Source organism: Palaemon carinicauda, chromosome 35 (genome assembly GCF_036898095.1).
Source record: "Palaemon carinicauda isolate YSFRI2023 chromosome 35, ASM3689809v2, whole genome shotgun sequence".
In the NCBI taxonomy this organism is placed as follows: domain Eukaryota; kingdom Metazoa; phylum Arthropoda; class Malacostraca; order Decapoda; family Palaemonidae; genus Palaemon; species Palaemon carinicauda.
In genome coordinates, this window is record NC_090759.1 from 77,722,270 (window position 1) to 77,746,325 (window position 24,056).

Genomic DNA, 24,056 nt, shown 5'->3' on the forward strand with positions numbered 1-24,056 from the left:
CCACCCATGCGCAGTCGACCCTGCCAGACGCATGCTGACGTTCACAGACGCACGGAACCCTCCGTTGACGTTCGTGTGCTACCACAACAACAGGAGGGTGGAGTTAAGCTGCCGTGTTTTGACGCGGTGCGTCAGCCTCCGCAACCCACGGTGGTCTCCGCTATCCGTCCACAGTTGGGAGTAGACGCTTTGCGCACCCACTCAGCTATGGTTGTTGCCAGTTCTCAGACTGACCAACAGTGGCATGACGTTGGGTCCAGTGCAGCCACGCATGCACCCGTGCTGCCGGACTCAGCCGTCCAGCTTTTACCTACTCCGTTGCCTCTTCCTCCTCAACATTCAGACGATGGACTCTCTGATGATGACGAAGCTGCACATCTTGACGACCAACACTCGGACATCGACGAACCCAAGACCACGCCTCCCTCCTTAGACTTTAGGAAAGTGCTTGCGCTGTTCAAGGATTTATATCCGGATCAGTTTGTGTCTGCAGCACCACGCTCGCCTCCCTCTGAGTTCGCTTTAGGCATGCAGTCAGCAGCACCTGCCTTTACGAAGCTCGTACTCGCTCGCTCGTCCAAGAGAGCTTTAAGGGTACTGGGAGAGTGGTTGCCGTCCAAAAAGCAACTTGGGAAGACATCCTTCATGTTTCCCCCGGCCAAGCTTGCTTCCAGATCTAGCGTCTGGTATGCCACGGGAGAAGTTCTCGGCTTGGGAGTTCCTGCCTCTGCCCAGGGCGACTTCTCAAGTCTGGTAGACTCTCCCCGCAGGCTGGCTATGAGACGCTCCAAGATTTGCTGGACTCCTTCGGATATGGACCATCTTATGAAGGGAGTTTTCCGTGCATTCGAAGTCTTTAACTTCTTGGACTGGTGTTTGGGAGCGTTGAGCAGGAAGACCTCCCCTTCTGATAAGGAAACTTCCATGCTCATTATGTCCTGCATGGACAAAGCCATACTGGATGGTTCTAGTGAGCTTGCGGTTTCTTTCGTGTCCGGGGTCCTCAAGAAGCGGGATCACCTTTGCTCCTTCTTGTCAGCTGGAGTCACCCCATGTCAAAAGTCGGAGCTTATGTTTGCTCCGCTCTCGAAGTGTCTCTTCCCTGAAGAGTTGATCAAGGAGATTGCCGCCTCCTTGATCCAGAAAGACACTCATGACCTGGTGGCGTCATCCGCACGCAAAGCCACCCCTTTGCCCTCCGTGCCTAGACCCAGGATGGACACTCCAGCGTCAAGGTTCATTCCGCCCTTTCGTGGCAGAGCCTCCAGCAGAGGAGGTGCTCGTGCCGGAAGTCAACGTGGGAGCAAGAAGAAGAGTTCCAAGTCCTCTAGAGGCAGAGTCTGACTGCCACCTTCTTCAGACAGCAGTGGGAGCCAGGCTCAAGAACTACTGCAGGCCTGGGAGAACAGGGGCGCAGACGCACAGTCTGTGAAGTTACTCAGGGAGGGGTACAGGATTCTATTCTTGCGCAAGCCCCCTCTAGCAACAACTCCCATCGACCTCTCTCCCAGGTACAGAGAGGAGGACAAGAGACTAGCTTTACAGCAAGAGGTGTCTCTCTTACTACAAAAGGGAGCGGTAGTCATAGTCCGGGACCATCAATCCCCGGGCTTCTACAACCGCCTCTTCTTAGTGGCGAAGAAGACAGGAGGGTGGAGACCGGTGCTAGACGTCAGTGCTCTGAATGTCTTTGTCACAAAGCAGACGTTCACCATGGAGACGACAAAGTCGGTTCTAGCATCGGTCAGGAAGGAAGACTGGATAGTCTCGTTAGACCTAAAGGACACTTACTTTCACGTCCCCATCCACCCAGATTCCCAACCTTTTCTAAGGTTCGTTTTCGGGAAGGTTGTATACCAGTTCCAAGCCCTGTGCTTTGGCCTAAGCACGGCACCTCTAGTTTTTACCAAACTGATGAGGAATATTGCCAAATTCCTGCATTTAGCAAACATCAGAGCCTCCCTCTATTTGGACGACTGGCTTTTAAGAGCTGCGTCAAGTCGTCGCTGTCTGGAGAATCTACAGTGGACTCTGGATCTGACCAAGGAATTGGGTCTCCTGGTCAATATGGAAAAGTCCCAACTCGTCCCATCCCAAACTATAGTATACCTAGGAATGGAGATTCAGAGTCAAGCTTTTCGGGCTTTTCCGTCGGCCCCCAGAATCAGTGAAGCCCAAGAATGCATCCAGTCCATGCTGAAGAAGGACCGATGTTCAGTCAGACAGTGGATGAGTCTGATAGGGACGCTTTCATCACTGGACCAGTTCATCGCGTTAGGGAGACTCCACCTCCGCCCCCTTCAATTTCACTTAGCTGCTCACTGGAGAAAGGACAAGACGCTAGAAGCGGTCTCGGTTCCTATTTCCGAGAAGATGAAGTCTTCACTGACTTGGTGGAAGAACAACATTCTCCTCAGGGAGGGTCTGCCACTGGCTGTTCAGACCCCCGACCACCTTCTCTTCTCGGACGCATCGGACACGGGCTGGGGTGCGACATTGGACGGTCGGGAATGCTCGGGCACGTGGAATGCGGATCAAAGAACGTTGCACATCAACTGCAAGGAGCTACTGGCAGTTCATCTGGCCTTGAGAAGCTTCAAGTCCCTCCTTCTAGGCAAGGTGGTGGAGGTGAACTCCGACAACACCACAGCCTTGGCGTACATCTCCAAGCAAGGAGGGACTCATTCGATGACGTTGTACGAGATCGCAAGGGACCTCCTCACCTGGTCAAGAGATCGAAACGTATCCCTAGTAACGAGGTTCATTCAAGGTGACATGAATGTCATGGCAGACCGCCTCAGCCGGAAGGGTCAAATCATCCCAACAGAGTGGATCCTTCACAAGAATGTTTGCAACAGACTATGGGCCTTATGGGGTCAGCCTACCATAGATCTGTTCGCAACCTCGATGACCAAGAGGCTCCCAATTTATTGCTCACCGATTCCGGACCCAGCAGCAGTTCACATAGATGCTTTTCTTCTGGATTGGTCCCATCTAGACCTTTATGCGTTCCCCCCGTTCAAGATTGTCAACAGAGTACTGCAGAAGTTCGCCTCTCACGAAGGGACAAGGTTGACGTTGGTTGCTCCCCTCTGGCCCGCGAGAGAATGGTTCACCGAGGTACTGCAATGGCTAGTAGACGTTCCCAGAACACTTCCTCTAAGAGTGGACCTTCTGCGTCAGCCGCATGTAAAGAAGGTACACCCAAGCCTCCACGCTCTTCGTCTGACTGCCTTCAGACTATCGAAAGACTCTCGAGAGCTAGAGGCTTTTCGAAGGAGGCAGCCAGAGCGATTGCTAGAGCTAGGAGGACATCCACTCTCAAAGTCTACCAGTCGAAGTGGGAAGTCTTCCGAAGCTGGTGCAAGTCGAAATCAGTATCCTCAACCAGTACCTCTGTAACTCAGATAGCTGACTTCCTTTTATACCTAAGGAAGGAAAGATCCCTTTCAGCTCCCACGATCAAAGGTTACAGAAGCATGTTGGCAGCAGTCTTCCGTCACAGAGGCTTAGATCTTTCCAACAACAAAGATCTACAGGACCTCCTTAAGTCTTTTGAGACCTCGAAGGAGCGTCGGTTGGCCACACCAGGTTGGAACTTAGACGTGGTACTAAGGTTCCTTATGTCAGCAAGGTTCGAACCACTTCAATCAGCCTCTTTTAAAGATCTCACTTTGAAGACTCTTTTCCTCGTCTGCTTAGCAACAGCTAAAAGAGTCAGTGAGATACACGCCTTCAGCAGGAACATTGGATTTACATCTGAAACGGCTACATGTTCCTTACAGCTTGGTTTTTTAGCCAAAAACGAACTTCCTTCTCGTCCTTGGCCCAAATCGTTCGATATTCCAAGCCTTGCTAATTTGGTTGGAAATGAACAAGAAAGAGTACTGTGCCCTGTAAGAGCTCTTAAGTACTATTTGAGGCGTACTAAACCATTACGTGGACAGTCAGAAGCTTTATGGTGCGCCATTAAGAAACCTTCTTTACCTATGTCGAAGAATGCAGTTTCTTATTATATCAGACTTTTGATTCGAGAAGCTCATTCCCATCTGAATGAGGAGGACCATGCTTTGCTGAAGGTAAGGACACATGAAGTTAGAGCTGTCGCAACTTCAGTGGCCTTCAAACAAAACAGATCTCTGCAGAGTGTAATGGATGCAACCTATTGGAGAAGCAAGTCAGTGTTCGCATCATTTTACCTTAAAGATGTCCAGTCTCTTTACGAGAACTGCTACACCCTGGGACCATTCGTAGCAGCGAGTGCAGTAGTGGGTGAGGGCTCAACCACTACATTCCCCTAATCCCATAACCTTTTTAATCTTTCTCTTGAAATGTTTTTTATTGTTGTTTTTGGGTTGTCCGGAAGGCTAAGAAGCCTTTCGCATCCTGGTTGATTTGGCGGGTGGTCAAATTCTTTCTTGAGAAGCGCCTAGATTAGAGGTTTTGATGAGGTCCTTTAGTATGGGTTGCAACCCTTCATACTTCAGCTCCTATGAGTCGCTCAGCATCCTATGAGGATCGCGAGGCTCAGTAAGGAAGACGTACTTAAAAAGGCAGAGTAATTGTTCAAGTCGACTTCCTTACCAGGTACTTATTAATTTTATGTTTGTTATTTTGAATAACTGCTAAAATGAAATACGAAATACTTAGCTCTTAATGTTAACATATATGCTGGTCTCTACCCACCCCCCTGGGTGTGAATCAGCTATATGATCACCGGGTAAGTTTAATATTGAAAAATGTTATTTTCATTAGTAAAATAAATTTTTGAATATACTTACCCGGTGATCATAAATTAAAGGACCCACCCTTCCTCCCCAATAGAGACCCAGTGGGCCGAGGAGAAAATTGGTTCTGTGTTGACATGGAGTACTTGAGTACCTGCTCGACAGATGGCGCTGTTGATGTACACCCCCACCTGTATAGCGATCGCTGGCGTATTTCGTCCTTAGGTTTTTCTGTCGGGCAGCAGAGCTGACAGCTATATGATCACCGGGTAAGTATATTCAAAAATTTATTTGTTCCGTAACCGAAATACAAACCACGCTATTTACAAAGGGTTATTACTTTTAGCGTAGCTGAAATGGCGAGCCATTAGAATTTAACGAGGGTGTATTACCCCCGCGCTAGTTAGCGGGGGGGTAGGGGAGTGGTAGCTAGCTACCCCTTCTCCCCCTCACACACAGGTGAATACTCACTTTCACTTTTGGCTCGGACTGTGACAGACGTCTCTGTCTTGGTCCTCGCTTGGCAGCCATTGTCTGTTTTGTCTTTACTTAATCGCTTACTTTTCTTTTACTCAATATATATGTAAACATGTTTTCATGTTTGTATATATATTTGAGTATAGAAATAAGTAAGTTTCCTTTTCAGATGTGTGTGTGTAGTGTACGATTTCTACGTGGAGGCCTCGGCAGTTAGGCCACCACGGCCTAATTTTATGGGTTGCGATCGAGTTTGACTTCGGTCTTTCTCTCTCTCTCTCTCTTGAGGTCGTTCACCCTTTTACTATGTTTTACTACGCCCTTGTAGCTTCCTTCCCGTGTGGGTGGGGTTGCTACGCCGTACATTTTGTCTCAATTAGTTTATGAATCTAATTGTAGTTGTCAATTTTTCAGCTTGTAGAACGATTCCTTTCGGGGTTTTCGTTTTTTTCCTTAGTGTTCATTCATTTTTAAATTACATAATTACATAGTTACATAATTATAATTGTTATAATTCTGTTTTGGTTACAGCTCTCCTTCCGCGAGTGTAAGTGGTTGTGAGGGCACGTGCCTGTTGTGTAATTCTTGTTCCTTTTCCTCGGGATTCCTCTTCGGAGCCTTCCCGGGGGAATGAATGTGTACTAATATTATTTGTTTTATTTTTTTACAGTTACCGATCTAGTTCGTTTCTGTAATATAGCAACGGTGTGAGCTGTCTGGTTGAGTCCTGGGGATTCGGCTGTTGCTGCCTCCCCCCTTGTATTGTCGTCAGGGGCGTGTCTCCTTCTACTGGTAGTACTCCCGTGTCGACGGACAGCTCTCCAGTTCATTTTAGAACAGTCAGGAGGCTTGCCTCCTTGGGCGGATAACTTTCCTTCCGAGGGAAGTTTTTTTTCCTGTCCAGGCTTGAGCTTTTCCTCTTTTGGGGGGTTCTTCTCTTGCCTTTTTTTCGTGCGACTATGCTCTTGGTGCTGAGCGGTCGCACCTGCAGTTTCGCTCAAGGGGCTGGGCAACTGCAGGAGCTCCTCTTCGGAGGATTGCCCCTTTTAGGTCACTGGCTGACCAGTCTCTTCCACGAAGTGTTTCTCTTTCGTTCGCGAGAGAGTACACTCATAGAGACTCCTCTTCGGAGGTTTCTTCTGTTGCTGTTGCTGTTGGCCTCCCTCGCCGTAAGGCCTCGTCGTAAGGGCCTCTCATCTCCCTATAAGGGTGCTTGAGGCGCCTTTTTGAATCTCCGTTTGCAGCCTACAACTTCTTTTTCTCGATCTTCCGTCTTGGTGCAGATGGACAGCAGTCTAATCTCGTCTTCCGACGGGCAACGGTCTTCCCGACGGACAACGGTCTTCCCGACGGACAGCGGTCTTCCGACGGACATCAGTCTCCCGGCGGACAACGATCCCTTCGGGGCAAAGGGTTGCCCCCACGGGGGTTCTTCCCTTGCGTGTCAGGGTTTCCCTGCGCGCCCTTCTGTTCGTCAGCGCTCTCCTGTTCGTCAGCGCTTTCAAGATGATCTTCCCTGCGGTTCCTGTTACGTGCCCTGTGCGCCCACGTTCGCCCTCGGGATCTAGAACTTCGGTTCAGGTCGGGGTCAAGGACTCTTCTTCTTTGCGCAGGCTTCCACGCGTAGCCTTCTGCTCGTCAGCGATCATCAGCTCGTCAGCGATCATCAGCTCGTCAGCTATCATCAGCTCGCCAGCGATCGTCAGCTCGTCAGCGATCATCAGCTCGCCAGCGATCTCCGGATCGCCCACGTGTGTTACTGCTGGCACGCCAACGTTCTCCAACACTTCTGAAGGAACATGATTCGCCAGCTACTAGCTCAACTGCGGATGCTGATCGCCATCGCGCGACCCTCAACTGCAGATGCTGATCGCCATCGCGCGACCCTCAACTGCGGATGCTGATCGCCATCGCGCGACCCTCAACTGCGGATGCTGATCGCCATCGCGCGACCCTCAACTGCGGATGCTGATCGCCATCGCGCGGTCGCACAAACCTGAACGATCGCCCTCATGCGGATGCTGATCACCATCGCACCCTTTCACGCGATCATTTACCTGCGCATGCTGCTCGCCATCGCACAACCCTGAACGATTGCCCGCTGACGCATGCTGCTCCTCATCGCACCACCCTGAACGATCGCCCTCCTGCAGATGCTGATCACCATCGCACCCTTTCACGCGATCATTCACCTGCGCATGCTGCTCGCCATCGCACAACCCTGAACGATTGCCCGCTTACGCATGCTGCTCCTCATCGCACCACCCTGAACGATCGCCCTCTTGCGGATGCTGATCACCATCGCACCCTTTCACGCGATCATTCACCTGCGCATGCTGCTCGCCATCGCACAACCCTGAACGATTGCCCGCTTACGCATGCTGCTCCTCATCGCACCACCCTGAACGATCGCCCTCCTGCAGATGCTGATCACCATCGCACCCTTTCACGCGATCATTCACCTGCGCATGCTGCTCGACATCGCACAACCCTGCACGATTGCCCGCTTACACATGCTTCTCCTCATCGCACAACCCTGAACGCTCGCCCTCTTGCGGATGCTGATCACCATCGCACCCTATCACGCGATCATTCACCTACACATGCTGCTCGCCATCGCTTACCGCCAGCGATCTTCTTCACCTACGCAGCAGCACGATCCCTCGGCGCGCCCGCGCGATCGCTCGCCTGCGTGCCCGCGCGATCGCTCGCCTGCGCGCCCGCGCGATCGCTCGCCTGCGCGCCCGCGCGATCGCTCGCCTGCGCGCCCGCGCGACCGCTCGCCTGCGCGCCCGCGCGACCACTCGCCTGTGCGCCCGCGCGACCATTCGCCTTTGCGCGACCGTTCGCCCTCGCGCGACCATAGTTCGCGGCGAATTCCACAGCCGGTGGTAGCAGCAGGGACGCGTGCTCCTAGGCGGCACTCGGGATCACCTCCATCCAAGCACAGGTTGGTAGTGCAGGACGAAGACAGGTCAGTACAGCATTCTTCCCACCTTCTTTTCAGGCAGGAACCGTCGTGTCCTCTCCAAAGGATCGCCCGATCCCTTTCACCTTAGTGAGGATTTCGGACTCTGTGTCCTTGGAGCAGCAGACATGGTTTGATCCGCTGGCACGGGCGTTAATGAGGGTTATGAAACCAGCACTCACCGGCCAGGGTAACAAACCAGCGGCTGTCTCTCCTACGCTGAAGAGAAAGAGAGGAGTGGACTTCGTGGTGACTTCCCCCAGGGCGAAGTTGGTTCCCAAGAGGTCGGTCTCGAGGGTCCCCTCTCCTGCACGAGTACTCTCTCCTTCTCCCGCCCTGGAAGGATTTTTGGCGGGGGGGCTTTCCGTTCAAGATTTCTCCATCGGACAAGGGATGACTGCTTACCTCTTCCTCTGGGAGCTTACCAGGTTCTTTCCCTCCTCGGTTACGGCCCGAGGTTTGGTTCAAGGAAGCTACAGGAAGATCAAGGGTACTTTCCTCCTCTCGAGCTCAGGCACCTTGGCCTTTCGTCGTTAAGTATCTACTTGCGGACAAGCTCGATGTTGTACCATCTGGACGCGCTGACTGAAGGCTTCCTTCGGGTGTCTCATCTGTGGAGGTCAACGACCTCAGACACCCTTCCATCCTTGAGAAGAGTTTTGTCTTTGCCCAAGGACAGAGACTTAGACATCTGCTGTGCGGAGTAAATCGACTTCCGGTTTCACTCCTCCAAGGCGCTTTCTTCCAGACTCTGCAGGGCTCCAGCTCCCTTTTCTTTCAACCACGTCGGCCTAAGTTATCGGCTACGACAACTGGGACAAGGTGTCCAATTGCAGTTTCCTCCTGTCAGGAACAGATGGCACGGGAGACTCCCCCGGGGGGGCATAGTCCTAAAAGGAGTTAACGAACTCTAGGATTGCAGGTTTTTTCGCTGGGAGGATGCTTAAGGTTACTCATCCGAATGACAGCTTCCCGATGCCCATTCCCGCACAATCTCTGTGAGTAGCCAAGGATATCGCGCCTGCCGTCTCTGTCAGCGAATTCAGTGTCTCTGAACCTCTATGCCATAGCATCAGCAGAGTTGCCCGGTTGGGCAGAATGATCCATACCTTAGGCGAAGGTCTTCCTTAGGATCATCGACGGCTTCACCCCCGGCCCCCTCAGTCGATCCTTTCTTGTAAGGAAGGATCTGAGAGGGGATGTCCATAGTCGACCTCTCAGCCCTGATCAAGTTTGTCGAACAAACTTCGGCCAGCGTAGACCAGCAGAATCGATACTGGTAACGAGGCGACAGGACTCCTTTAACCCTGGATCGGAAGGACGGGTACTTTCAGTTTCCATTCCATCCATCTTCCAGGGTGCTCGTCGAATTCAGCCTAGACTGCAAGTATTCCTGCTTATGATGCAGTGTGGCTATCCCACCGTGGCATAGCAGGTTTGTTTCCCCAGAGAACTCTCCCTGCCTTCCTCTTGGCCGCTCAGGTGCAGACTTCCGCCTCCTCTGCTGTTTGGAGGGCTGGTCAACTCCGGTAGGCTCGGGTTTCGACCTTCTTCAGCGACGGGAAAAGCTTCCGAATGCTGACCATGAGTGTGGGCTCATGGTATTTTGCTTGGAGCCTTCTCTTCCTCTGCCTCAACATCTGGAGTATCTGGCCATGATATTGAGTCAACCGCCTTACCACGTTGGAAACCCCGCTTCTCGTCCGTCCAGCGAGGTTAAGCAACGTCGGTACTTGGATGGGTGACCACCTGGGGACGCCAGATTCTGTTACCACATCCTCCGAGCCTTCCTTTCGGTTGACTGTGGCAAGACTGAGGAGAGTCGCAGTACCTGTTCTCAGTCAAGCAGAGTTTTCAGCCCTACCTTGGAACGTTTCCTAGTTCTTCTTTCCTCATTGACCCGTTTATAGTCCGAACGGTCGCCTCAGGATAAGTTCCATGTGGGGCGATCCAAGTTCCGGTGGCTTCAGGCAATGTTTAACCGGACTCCCTGGCCCTATGGGACCAGCGGAACTATTAAACCTGCAATGGGTGTTGACCTATGGAGCCTCTTGATGGTAGTGGATATTCTCGTCCTTTCCCCACATTCTTGATGCGGTTCTCGGACTCGTCAAAGGAAAGGGGGGGGGGCATGTTCCGGTCCAGGCCTATGGTCAAGACCTGAAGGATACCTCTCCATCATTCAGGCAGGCTTAAGGGCCTTAGTCTGGCCCCTCTTCAGATCCTACCGCTCCTGCCAAGTCGCCCCGTTGCGTGTCGACTTCATGCTAACCAGCAGGGGACGCATTTTCACACCTTCACATCTTGCAGTAGAGATACCGGGATGATTGAGATTCTCTCAATTCCACCATCGGCTCTCTCATTCCAGGCAGGGGAATGTTTCTCTCAGACTATCCGAGCAGAGCCTCATAGAGAGAGTGTACCTAGGGGTCTTTGACCTTGGGTAACCAGCAAGTGCTGGTCTGGGGGACCTGATCGCGACAGCTTGGAACCTCAAGCTTCCGCTAGTTTTCCCCCCAGTCTCAGACCCCGAGACTCTGGCAAGATGCATTCCGGTGATGGTGGGACAACTTCGACGCCTGCGTCTTCCCTCCTTTTTGTCTGCGGACAATGGGTCTCAACAAAACCAGGTTGTCTGTCAACCTTTCAATGGGAGAGCTCCACTGGGACTATGCGCAGAACGGTTTCTGGACCCTCTGCTTCCCCTGACGGAACTCCCGGGAGAGCTTCTCCCACGGCGCAGACTACTCAAGCAACCACACTGCGACATCTCTCCCGAACCGGGGCGTCGCTTCGGCTTCATGCCTGGAGACACTACGCTTCCTCCTCTAGAAGAGACAACCCGCTACAGTCGCGGTACGGAGGTCGCGTCATCTGCGATAGTCATCCACAGGGGTCTCCCAGGCAAAGTGAAGAGTCTAAGGTGGTTGGTGCCGTGGGAGATATACCTCTTCCCGTGAGGCCTCTTCTCCAGCAATAACGGTCTTATTGCCTTTCGGCGGGAGGAAACTCCTTTCCGCTCTTGGCAATGAAGCCTGTCGCTCAGCCTTTCCCTGACCTTCAGGCTTAAAGGAATAACTTTTTCCTGCCCGCTGGATCTATCCTCGCTCATGCGAAGCTACGATCGTCCCTGCCCTAGTCGGAGGAAGACCTCCAACTTGGAGCATGGCTCGGACTTTTAGTCCTTTAAGAGATCTTCTCAAGACCCTTTTACGACAGGCCTCGGATTGTATTCCGCCTTGGGTCTTCTGCTCACTCTGGCCACGGCCAGTGTGTAAGCAATCTTCTTGGTCTCTTACTACTCCCCCCCTTTCTAAGGAAGAGGGGAAGGCAACATTCAGGCTCGCTCCTGAGTTGTTGGCTAGACTCAGAATCTGAGGGTCCCGACCCTTCGGTCCGATTCATTCAAGATTTTGAGTCTCCATTCTGTGTCTGATGTCCCAAGACCTTCTCTTTCTTGCCAGTACAGGAATCGAGAGGTTAGCGCTGGGAACAGCTGCAGTTTGGCCTCAGTTGCAGCCGATTTGGGAACACAAGGAGGACATGGGGGGAGAGTCACCAGTATACCTCTTCAGCCCGGACTCAAGGACATTCATCTCGACCTGTCTTCAGACCCTCCCCCGTCACGTCGCCCTACAGCACGATGTTGGATACATCGCAACGTCCCTCGCCTTCGAGTAATACTACTCTGTGACGCAGGTGCTACAAGCTGGAGTCTGGAAGCGTCTGATGACCTTCGCAGCCCGCTTCCTGCAGGGCGTGACCCACAGGAGTCTCGATACGTTTTCTATCGCTCTGTGGTGGCTACACAACAGCTGGTCTAACCTCAGGCTCCTTTTTGGACAGGTAGCAGAAGGTTGAGGGCATTGTTATCAGGTTTTAGTCTGCATGAACGAAAGAAGTATGTCTGGCCCTTACTTCTTTCTTCATCATCCCCTCTACGGGGAAGCAGCATCCTGGTCTCTGCATAGCTGACCTCGAACCTCTGCAGGTAAACCATGCTTCCTTGTGTTCCGAGTATTGAGTCAATACTGTCGCGTCCCCCATACCCTGACGAGGTGGTATTGGGAACGTCCTAACCCAGAGTTCCTTCTGGAACTCCAGGTCAACTGCCTAGGACGGGTCACACTTCTTCCTTCACACACAAGCTTACGTAGGCCACATGGTTCCTTGCGGTGCAAGGAACTTGTGAGGTGCAGGGACTCCTTTTCTCGAGTGCGACTCACTCGGATTCTGAGTCCCCGGGTAAAGCCAAAGCCAGTATGGCTGGGGACTTTCCACCCTTCCTAAGGGATAAGTCACCCTTTGTAAATAGCGTGGTTTGTATTTCGGTTACGGAACAAATGACAAATTCGAAGATAATTTGTATTTTTCCTAACCATACAAACCTTAGCTATTTACACATATTTGCCCGCCAGCCCTGTCCCCCAAGACAAGTCCTACCTCTAAGTGAAAGTGAGTATTCACCTGTGTGTGAGGGGGAGGAGGGGTAGCTAGCTACCACTCCCCTACCCCCCCGCTAACTAGCGCGGGGGTAATACACCCTCGTTAAATTCTAATGGCTCGCCATTTCAGCTACGCTAAAAGTAATAACCCTTTGTAAATAGCTAAGGTTTGTATGGTTAGGAAAAATACAAATTATCTTCGAATTTGTCATTTTACTAATGAAAATAACATTTTAACAGGAAAAGTTTACATAATTTTTGTGTACCATAAAAGTTTATAAGGTGATGATAACAAAGACTAAAAACAGCTTTAATAATACCGTAATAATAATCATAGTTGTAATATAATCGTACAATAATTATGATAAAGTAATGATATTAATGATACCAATGATAATAATAGCAATAATAAGGATGATGACAGCTATTTTAAAGCTATCACAGTCATTCAGTATCTTGTACAGGATATAAAATCAGTATGCTACAATTCTAATTCTGTTTACAACGCAGGCAGAGTAAATGCACGGTACATCCCTGAAAGTCGTCTTGATATCATTATCTTTCTAATAAATTATTGAAATTAAGGCCCTGTTATTTTGCCGTTTGCAGGTGTTCCCAGTTACAGACCATTTTCTAGAAGAGTCCACTCCCGTAGCTCTGATGTCCTCCCAACCGGGAATTCGCAGTCTCTCGGTGGCTTCAGGAACTAATGTCCCGCTACTTGTAGGCACACAACATTCTGAATTACTCGTTATGGATGATGAAGGAAAAATAACTCTTTTAGTACAGGTAAGATTAATCTGGATAATTCGACGTTTAAAGAATGATGTAAAAGCTACGTATAAATTACAGCTTATACGGTACTGATAGGACAGTAAAAATAAAAGATACAAGTAGCCTGGGAAAAGAGGAATGATCCTTAGCATTAGTAATCTAGTATTCGTAAATCAAGCATAAATTTATAATGTGTGGATAAGATTTTTATGACGAGACGACAGGTATGTTGACACTCGGAAAGAAAATTAAGGTGTTTTTGAACAGTTGTGTCAACAAATTGCTAATATTCAAAGTTATACTGTAACAGAAAAATGATTGCAAATAGTGTTGCGGAGCCATTTATAGATGAGAGTTGCAAAATTAATGGGATAAAAGTTGTGACGATTTTAAACTATAGAGCATGTGAGAGAAAACGGAAAGAGCACTTAAGCTTCATGCTTGAAGTACATAACGGCCTTTCACTTTGGAAGTTTGAAAAGTTGTAAACATGTTACGAGAGAATTAATATAGAGCAAGGGCACAGTTGTAGCTGATTAAACGTTCTTATGCATTAAAAAATTGCTCTTCTGTAAAGACTGCTTTATTGAAATAACTGTCATTTTGAGAGATAAATCACATTGCTTATAATACAGTATTATAAGTGCAGTAAAGTATATTTGATATAATGATTGTAATTTCAGCGAATAGCAAGGAAAAAGTTTAAGTTGTATATTATAGAAGTTTTGTAATGCTTTGGTGTTTTTTTTATTCATACAGTCCTTAAGCATTTGGTTGCTATTTGAACTGGAAGAAATTATACACTCTTGCACCAACCTATTAACTCTCAGTCTTATTTCTACTCCTTAAAAAGGAACAGATTTTGAATGGGCTTAAAGAAAAAATTTATTTTATTCATTGCCTTCACCGAAATCAAAGATTTTGCGCAGTGTATGTATTCATCCATGTTGTCCGTTTCTTAGTTTATTTGTTTGGTTGTTCGTGAGAAACTTTACACACACTACTGTGCTGAGTTTACCAAACTTGGTGGAAATGTTGGGTAAGACACAAGGATGAATCTAACATTTTGAATAAAGTACAATACATCAAAGTATAAGTACTGTATGTGCATTACTGTGCTTTGAAAATAATCGCAATGTTAAGTAAATGACAAATACTTTATTAGTTAGTTTTCTTTTTGTGAACAACATTGCGCAAAACTAACAGAACCAATTTCAACGAAACTTAATGAACATGTGGAGGCATGACCCAAGGACAGATACGGTAGATTTTGAAGAAAATACATCAAATTACAGTACAAGTGTGCAATGGAGTTAAGAGCAAAATAAGACTGCCTGGCGTGGCAAAGGCATGCTCTCTACTGAGTGTTCCTCTAGATTTTTATGAGTTGACTATTATCTAAATTCTTCTCGGCTTTGAAATAGGTACATGGGTCACTTTTAGATACTTTACTGTAAGGGCCAGAACTAAAAATCTTTCAATATAACATACTGTATTGATGAACTACTGTACATTATAAGGTTATTTAGTCTTTTGGCCATTCTATAGTCAACATTATCCAATGTTAGATTAAGGGAACACCTCATGCTAGCCTGATAGATATCATAAAATAAAATATTGAATATTTTTTTTTCTGTAGGTGAAGGCAAAAGCTAAGCCCCTCCATATTTTGTTTGTGAAGGTAATTAGGAGGCTGAAGTTGCTGTTTTGATTTGTAGTAACTATGTTACAGTACTGTTTTCTTTAATCTAAAAACTATGGGTTCTTTTTAGGGTCATGGTAAAGGGGAAGTCTGGGGACTAGACACTCATCCTCTGAAACCAGAAGCGGTATCAGTAGGCGACGACAACTCGCTCCGCAGATGGGATCTTGTGGACAGCCTACCTCTTGGCTCAGCCAATCTTCGGAAGACTGCAAGATGTGTTCATTTTCATCCAACTGCGGCCTTTTTGGTTGTTGGCTTTCTTGATGGTAATAACGGCAGAATTGTTCATTGTCTTTTGAATAGGAAAATTGTAACTTTACTATATTCTAAGGTTTAGATTTAAAGAATTATTATTATTATTACTTCTTGCTAAGCTACAACCCTAGTTGGAAAAGCAGGATGCTATAAGCCCTAGGGCTCCAACAGGGAAAATAGCCCAGTGAGGAAAGGAAACAGGAAAAATAAAATATGTTAAGAACAGTAACATTAGAATAAATGTTTCCTATATAAACTATAAAAACTTTAACAAAACAAGTGGAAGAGAAATAAGATAGACTAGTGTGCCTGAGTGTACCCTCAAGCAAAAGATGTAGATATGCTTTAAATTTTTATACATTGTACTGTATATCTAATTTCAGGTAGCATTGCCATCTACCTATACCCTTCCCTAGAGAAGCAAGGTGCTGCACAGCACCGCTCTGAAGGTATATCAGATGTAAAGTTTTCCCCTGATGGTTGGTTTCTAGCAGTTGCATCTCATGAAAGTGTTGTTGACTTGTATGTTGTTGACACGGATGGAGACATAGTGAGCAAGGATAGCTCGGGGTTAAAGAGGGTTGGGATTTGCCGAGGGGCTTCGTCGTGGATCACACACATTACATGGCATGAGGACTCTCGTCTTTTACAAACAAATTCAGGTGAGTTGGTAAAAATTTAACTTGCAAAGAAAGAATGCTAAAGAGATGACGGAGATTGACTTTTAGTTCCAGTATGGAGAGGACCTAGAATTGTAATGCGCCTGTATTTCATACCACATAATCACCAGCTTGTCCCCAGCGCCCGATCATATGACCCGAATTCCGAATATCAATCAATTTGTAGGAAACCATGTAGTCTGATTATCTAAAAGAATAAGCAACAGGTTTGTAGTATTTAGGGAAAAATACAAATCATATCCGAATTTGTCATTTCTGTTAGCAGTGTGGAGTGTGACACAATTTTGGAAACTAAGTTTAATTTCAATTATGTCTTAAACAACAGGAGCAGGGGAACAACTATTCTATGAAGCACCACACTGCACTCGCCAGCTCATCAAAGAGTCTACAAGCAGCGATTTAGCTTGGAGTCCACCCATGACATGTGTGCTTGATGCAACAGTTGAAGGGGTGTGGTCAACTGACATGGATCTGACAGATGTTAATGCTGTCGCAACAGCAAACAAGCTTCCTGTAGTAGCTGTAGCCATTGATGATAGAGGGCTGGTCAGGCTTTTTTCTTATCCCTGCAAGGTATGGATGTTGTAACCTTTCAGCAGGTTAAAAGTATTATAGCTTACAGTATGATGTATTGTTTTAACATGTCTCTGTGAGTTTATAGTGATAACTTGACATCTTTTCCTAGATTACCTGTTTTGTGAGATGTTTTCCAAACCACTTTAAAGGCTATAAGTTATTGATGTCTTTATCCTTTTCATATTGTTTTCCATGCCAGCTTTAAGCTACATTTATCTTTTTATGAAGTATATTACTTGATTATTCCACTGTCTATTTCTTATAAAGGTAATAAAAACACTGTGGCTATCCAATGTGAGAAGGATGTATTAGATGTTGAATTTGACAGCTGTTCTCTTTAACATAAGATTAAAATGTTTTCTCTATATAAACATTTAATAAGCTGTTTATTGATAAAAGGGAAATGTGAATTTAACTTGCATCATTGGCATTTTATCCAGGGAGGGTTTAAAAAACATCGACAATATCGTGCACACAGCAGCCACGTCACAAATGTCAGGTGGTCTTGTGATGATGATATGGTGGTAACGACTGGCGGTGCAGACACAGCAGTGATTGTATGGCAGGTACGCAACGTTCTGACGACGGATGAAGACGGTAGTGTGTCGCCGTCTGAATCAGTACACCTTCCCGAAAGTTTAGATGATCTTCCTGATGAGGGTGAGATAACATTTCCTGACTTGTACATCTTAACAAAATTTACTGTAGAGATAAGAGCTTGTAGTTTTTTTTTTTTTTTGTTATGAAGCAGTAATTACTGGTGCTAGGACAATTCGGTCCCGGACAATTCGGTCCCGGACAGTTCGGTCCCGGACAGTTCGGTCCCGGACAATTCGGTCCCGGACAATTCGGTACAAGGACAATTCGGTACCAGGACAATTCGGTACCAGGCTTGTCATTTTTTTAAATGTCTAAATCAGAAAAATATGATATTTCTATATTATATATTATGAATTATTTATATATGATATTACCTAAATACCTAACTACTTAGTTTGGTTATTCACTAGTTGTTTACAAATAGCATAAACAATCCACCTAACTACTTTGTTACTAAACGATTAGTTTGGTTATTCCCTTAGTTTAAAAAAAAAATATAAACAAAACGACTTTATAAGTTTCTTTATTCCAGACTTTTTAGTCTAGTTTCACCCCATCATCACGCAGATGGAAGTTTTAAGAGCTGTCCTGTTATATTTTTCCAATTATATGTCTTGCATATACAAATTAAGAACTTCAGTGCTCCTAGATTCTTTGCCCTCTTACATAAGTCTCAAAATACGTATGAGTTCCTTTTCCAAAAAGTGAAAGAATTAGTGAATAACGAGGGGCCAGAAGATATGATAATAGACTTCGAAAAAGCAGCGGAAAACGCATTTTCAAATACGTTTCCAGGAACAAATATTTCTTTTTGCTAATTTCATTTAGGACAAAATATTTATAGACATGTTGTAGCTGAAGGTTTTAAGGTACGTTCCCACGAAGATGACATATTCAGTCTTAAATTGAGATTTTTTATAGCCTTAGCATTTTTACCTGTAAATCAGGTTGCGGAGGCCTTTGATGAATTGGTTGATGATGATGATATCCCTAAACCTATTGTCTCTTATTTTGAAAATTCATATATAGGACCAGTGAGAGGGAGATGTACCAGAAGGAGGAGACTTGCTCCAAACTTTTCAATAGAATCTTGGAATGTTCTTCACCGATGCTTGAACGGAGAATCGCGTACAATTAATAATTTGGAAGGTTTTCACAGCACATTTATAGCAAGTCTCTCCAGTATGCATCCAAATATTTGGAAATTGATTGAAGCCCTCAAAAGAGAAGAGAGTTTGGCAAAAACCAAATTACAAATGATGCGAAACGGGGATGAACCAGTAAAAAAAAAAAAGAAGTACAGGGACTGTCACAAGCGTATCATTCACCTAGTACATAAATATAATCAAGCTGAAAGAATGCAGTTCCTTAAAGCAATCGCTCATAATATTAAAGTTAAAATTTTTCTATATACTTTTAACGACAAGAAATGTACAGTATAGTTTTTACTATTTTATTTTTATATAAATACTTTTAACATAAGAAATGTATGGTTTTTACTGTTTTATTATCTATATAATAAAGAAACTAAAAAAGTATTTTTTTTTATTTATCGCACACGCAAGGATAAATCAATTAGACTTTTTGGGCTCAAGCCATGGCGTCCTGATGGAAGGTTCCTTTTTGGTAGCTTCCTTGGGTATAAAACTACTAAGATATTCCCAGAGAATTTAACCACAGGTTATCACAGAATTCTAACTTCTGGAGCGAGTATCCCAAAGGTTTCCCTTTAAGACATCGTATATCAACAGGGGACGCATGTCTGAACGCGCCACATAGCTATCTACACCCCGAACAGAGTTAATGCTTCGGTGTGTAAGGGTTGAGAATAGCTGGGAGCCGCTCCACAGCCAATCTCACTCGTGGCTACTACTGATACTCGAGACGTAAACAAACGGGCGCCATTGCTCAAATGACGTCACGCCCGTCTCCATCCTTTGTTTAGTAGCTGCCCTACTTAGACGGATTTTCCCTGTGCTTCATTTATCGATTTGCATCTACGTTATGTCGCTACCTTCAGCCTCACCATCTTCTGGAAAGTTGAGTACAAGGTTCCAGTATTGTTTAGTTAAGCTCTGACCGTAAAGTAAATATTACTTTCCGAGATAATTGCTGTTTCGTGGCAGAGCTGTGCCTCTACCGGACCCGCCATTTTTGGCGTCGTTGTTGTTATGCATGCCTTATTTAGTTAGCCACAACAACGCTTCCGGCCTTATTTACTAATCGAATACATTAGTTTATTTAGTCTTCATAGCTAGGAACTTTTATATCGTGTTTCGACGCTTTTTATCGGTCATCGATTGACCTCATACCAGTCGGCTACTATAGCCCCCAGGCCAGAGCGCCTGTATATAAGTGTTCATGCATGATTTTATTAGTGATCCTAGGCTAAGTTATGAAGATAGTGGCATTATTTTACAATACTTTCGACCGTGATGCAAATGTTTTTTCGCCTTCAGGGACCATATAGGGGATAGGTTAGTTAGTGTCTCTTTCTAACCTAACCTACTTGTAGGACCCCTATATGCTTCCTTCATCCCCTGCCTTGGCATTCCCTCTAATTAGCCTTGATTCCCTTTCTGAGTAGAGGGATCAAGTGTCTAATGGAGTATTTATCACCTCTCAGTCCTCCCTATGGGAATGAACCCCCCTTAGGGTTGCGTCCGAGAGTGAGGTTAGGCTAGCCCTACCTCTATGGCTAGGATTAGTCTATGACTATCCTGCGATAGCGATATGTCTTCTACCTTTCCTAGTTCAGGACTATTAGCCCTGCTCTAGGTTAGGTTAGGAAGGTTTCTCTGTTCCCTGCTGAAACTGTACCCATGCACCGTTTCAGCCGGTCTGCCTTATCTTAGGTTAGGGAGTGTCCTCCCTTTCCCTAGTGGCCGCTCTGGTACAGAAACCCTTCCTTGGAAGACTTCTCTCTACTCCCCTCCCCACCTATCTCTTGTATAGCCTAGCCTATGCTTAGGTTAGTCTATACCCATCTGTCCCCTGTCCTACAACTCCTCCTTAGGGTGGAGTAGTAGGGCTAACCGAGCTTCCATGTGCAGTCCGCTCTGGTACATATACCCTTCATAGTGTCCTATGGGGTTAGTCTCTAGATGTGTTCTGCATATGGGGGTCTCCCCTCTTTGGGTGTCCCCTAGCCCTCCCTTGGGCTACCTAGCTCCCGGTCCTCAGTGACCCCTGCTCCTGGATGATAGAGCCTGCCTCTATCATGGGTACACCCTCTCAGGGGGGGGATGTCCGGAGTCCATGACTGAACTTCCTGCATCCCTCCCCCCCCTGTCTCTCTTACTATCCGGGTGCTGGTCTCTTGCCGCCTCCACTGTCGGCGATACCCGCCTCCTACCTTGGTGACTCTCCCTACCCTTGCCGCCAGCCCCCTGTGTGCCGGGGGACTGCCGACTGCCGCCGGCTCCTACCGGTGGCTCTCCTCCCTCCTAGCTTGTCGTCCGCTCGCCGGTCGGCCGCCGGAGTGCCGGCATCTACTGCCGGCATCTACTGCCGGCAACCCGGTTCCGCTATAAACATCATTGTCCCAGTCACCAAACCGGCATCCTCCGACTGCCGGAGCCGCCGCTCCCCTGCCGGCGTGCCGCCGTTGTACCGGCGGCCGCCACTCTGGTATACCCTTGACTTAAATATTGTCTGTCCTAATGCCAGAAACTCTGCCGGAGCGACCTCCGGCATGCCGGCGGCTTGCCGGAAACCCCCGGAGGCGTCAAGAATACTTGCACCCCCTTCTTCTAGCTATCATATGATACTGATAGCCCTATACCGCAAACAGATGGGCTGTTTCCACTATTAAGATCAATACCTTGGTACTGTTCTGTTAGTGATCATGCTGTCTCTTTGCATTCTTCTAAATTCCAGCATGCTGCGTGCATCTTAGCACGGCTGGTTGCCGGAAGCAGTTACCTTAAAAGGAGGCCCTCTAGCCCCTAGCTTGGGACCGAATGATCTCGGTCCCAATCTTACCCTTGGTTTTTCCACGGAATTCCATTGCCCTATGGAACTCTAAGGAATACTATCCGGTGCCTTCGGTCTCTCGGATTATCCAAGGACAAAGCTTACGGTAACCAGCCGGGCGAGATGCATGGAGTATGTTCTCCTTTACTATTTCAAGCCACCGGACCTTACCTGGCCACCGAAGAATTGAGGTCACTCCTGTTCCCTAAGGCCTCCCCTGATTCAGTGGTACCCAAAGACGTGATTCCCACTGTCCAAATTACAGTGGAACCTGATGTTGTCATGGCTCAGTCCATGCACGAGTGCCGCCTGGTTTCCGAAGATGACGAACAGATGTCGGATGTCTCGGAAGACTCGGAGAAGACGCTTATGGCTCAAGGAGCCGAAGATGACGAAGACAAGGTGGAATACGCCGAGTCGGAGCAAGAGGTCGCTCCTCCTTCCATCCCCGCTCCTACTCCTACACCGACGGAAGTGTCTATTCCGTCTACCTCCTCGACCCCGGATCCCTCTTCTTCCACTCAAGAAATGATCCGACTGATTAGAGCCGTCATGGACGACAGGTTGAAGGAGAATCAGGAGTTCATCAGGTCCATGATGGGATCCAGAGAACCGAAGAGGATTTCGGTTAAGGATCTCCCCGCTTGCTCACATGCCAACCCGTGGAGGTATGCTGAGCATATGGTTATCGCGACTGGCAGGATCTTCATCAGCGATAAGATCGGCACGGTCCCCTTGGAAGACGTGGAGTTCTTCCCAAACTTTGAGGCCTACCCGGACTGTTACGTCCGTCTGCGTTCTGAACCTGCCTCGAAGGAAGAGACCGAACCGAAGGAAGAGATAGTGTTCGATCTCGCAAAGGCCCAGGCTATGCTAGCCACCACATTCAAGAGTAGGGGCTTTACCTGCTCTAAGCTTCCGGCCCTGAGCAAGAAGCACCCTACTTATGTCGCACCTGAAAGTGCGGTTCTTCCATTCCTGGAAAAGGCCTTAGCTGCGTGCCTTAAAGCTGCGGAAGAGGGGAAAGCCTGCCCTGCACTGGAGGAGTGCAGACCCTTCTCCATAGTAACTCCCCCTGACGCTCGACACTGGAAGGATGTCCAGCATACTTTCGTCGTGGGAAAGCTAGATCCTGACGTCGCCGGACGTCAGTTTAATGAAGACCTCCCTAAGCTCAACGATCACCTCCTTCGTCGGGAACAAGATACGAAGGAGAGGCTCGCAGCATCCTTATCTCATCAAGTCCAACTTGAAATTATGGCCTGTGACACCAGAGTACCAGACCACTACATGGTACTCTCCAAATCCCACATGATGACCGTGATGAAGGACTTGTACCACTTCATAAAGGCTCGGAGAGCCTGTCGTGAATTCGTGTTTGCAGGTGCCACCGTGAAACACGAACCCCGGAGGCTGATTTCCTCCAACATCTGGGGTAAACACCTCTTTCCTTCTGACCTCGTGAAGGAAATCACCGACAGAGCCGCCACGGAGAATAGGAACCTTCTCCACAAGTGGGGCATGTCCAGGAAAAGGAAACCCTCTCAGGACGACGGACCTCAACCTAAGAGGAAATCCCAAAAACAGAAACCCCAGCAACGTCAACAAAGACGTCAGTTTCCGGGACCCGCTACCTCCCAAGTGGTTGCCCAACCACAACAGACCTTTCAATTGGTTCCCCAACCGGTGTTGTCACAGTCACCGGTCTTCACCCCTGCTTTCGAGCAACAGTCAACTACCTTTCGTCCCAAAGGTAGAGGCTCATACAGAGGTGCAAGCAAAGACGCTTCTCGCCGTCCCTCCAGAGGCAGAGGAGGAAAGGGAGCTAGCGGCCGAGGCAGCAAGCCCTCGGGACACCAGAAGCAATGAAGTGCTTCCGGTGGGAGGAAGACTCCGCCAATTCCAGGATCGTTGGACCTTCGATCCCTGGGCACACAGCATCATCAAGAAGGGTCTAGGCTGGAGTTGGACTCAACCACCCCCAATCTTCCAGCAATTCTTCCAACAATCAACCCCTCTTCTGGAAGAATATGTCCTAGATCTCTTGAACAAGAAGGTGATAAGGAAGGTAAAGTCCACCAGGTTCCAAGGGAGACTGTTTTGTGTCCCCAAGAAAGACTCAGACAAACTCAGAGTCATTCTGGACTTATCCCCCCTCAACAAGTTCATAGCGAACGACAAGTTCAAGATGCTGACTCTTCAACAGATAAGGACCCTTCTGCCTCGAGGTTCCTACACGGTCTCCATAGACCTGGCGGATGCCTACTGGCACGTTCCAATGAACCATCACGCTTCCTCCTACCTAGGATTTCGACTCCAAAGGAAAAGCTACGCCTTCCGGGCCATGCCCTTCGGCCTCAACGTGGCCCCTCGGATCTTCACAAAACTGGCGGATGCCATAGTACAACAGCTCCGCCTACGAAACGTCCAGGTGATGGCCTACCTCGACGACTGGCTAGTCTGGGCTCCATCGCCCGAAGATTGTGTAAAATCTTGCAACAAAGTCACCCAGTACCTAGAACACCTGGGATTCAAGATCAACGAGAAAAAATCTCGCCTCTCTCCAGCTCAGAAGTTCCAGTGGTTGGGAATCCACTGGAACCTTCAGTCACACCGCCTTTCCATCCCCCAGAAGAAAAGGAAGGAAATAGCAGGGTCTGTCAAGCGACTGCTGAAATCCAAACGCATTTCAAGACGCCAGCAGGAACGAGTTCTAGGCTCTCTACAGTTCGCCTCAGTGACAAACCCAGTGCTTCGCGCACAGCTAAAGGATGCCGCGGGAGTCTGGAGACGTTCGGCATCCATCGCTTGAAGAGACCTCAAGAGACGGCTTCCAAACAGACTGCGACTTCTCCTAAAGCCGTGGTCAGAAGC

General features: G+C 47.8%; 1 protein-coding gene across 1 annotated transcript in view; it reads left to right on the forward strand.

Moving 5' to 3' along the window:
• Positions 1-24,056, forward strand: part of LOC137627901 (echinoderm microtubule-associated protein-like 6) — an 84,985-nt gene that overhangs the window by 45,381 nt on the left and 15,548 nt on the right. The window contains exons 21-25 of the mRNA XM_068359345.1: positions 13,227-13,406; positions 15,164-15,362; positions 15,735-16,013; positions 16,357-16,604; positions 17,048-17,267. Coding sequence (XP_068215446.1) covers positions 13,227-13,406; positions 15,164-15,362; positions 15,735-16,013; positions 16,357-16,604; positions 17,048-17,267 — 1,126 coding nt within the window. The remainder of the gene's footprint in view (positions 1-13,226; positions 13,407-15,163; positions 15,363-15,734; positions 16,014-16,356; positions 16,605-17,047; positions 17,268-24,056) is intronic.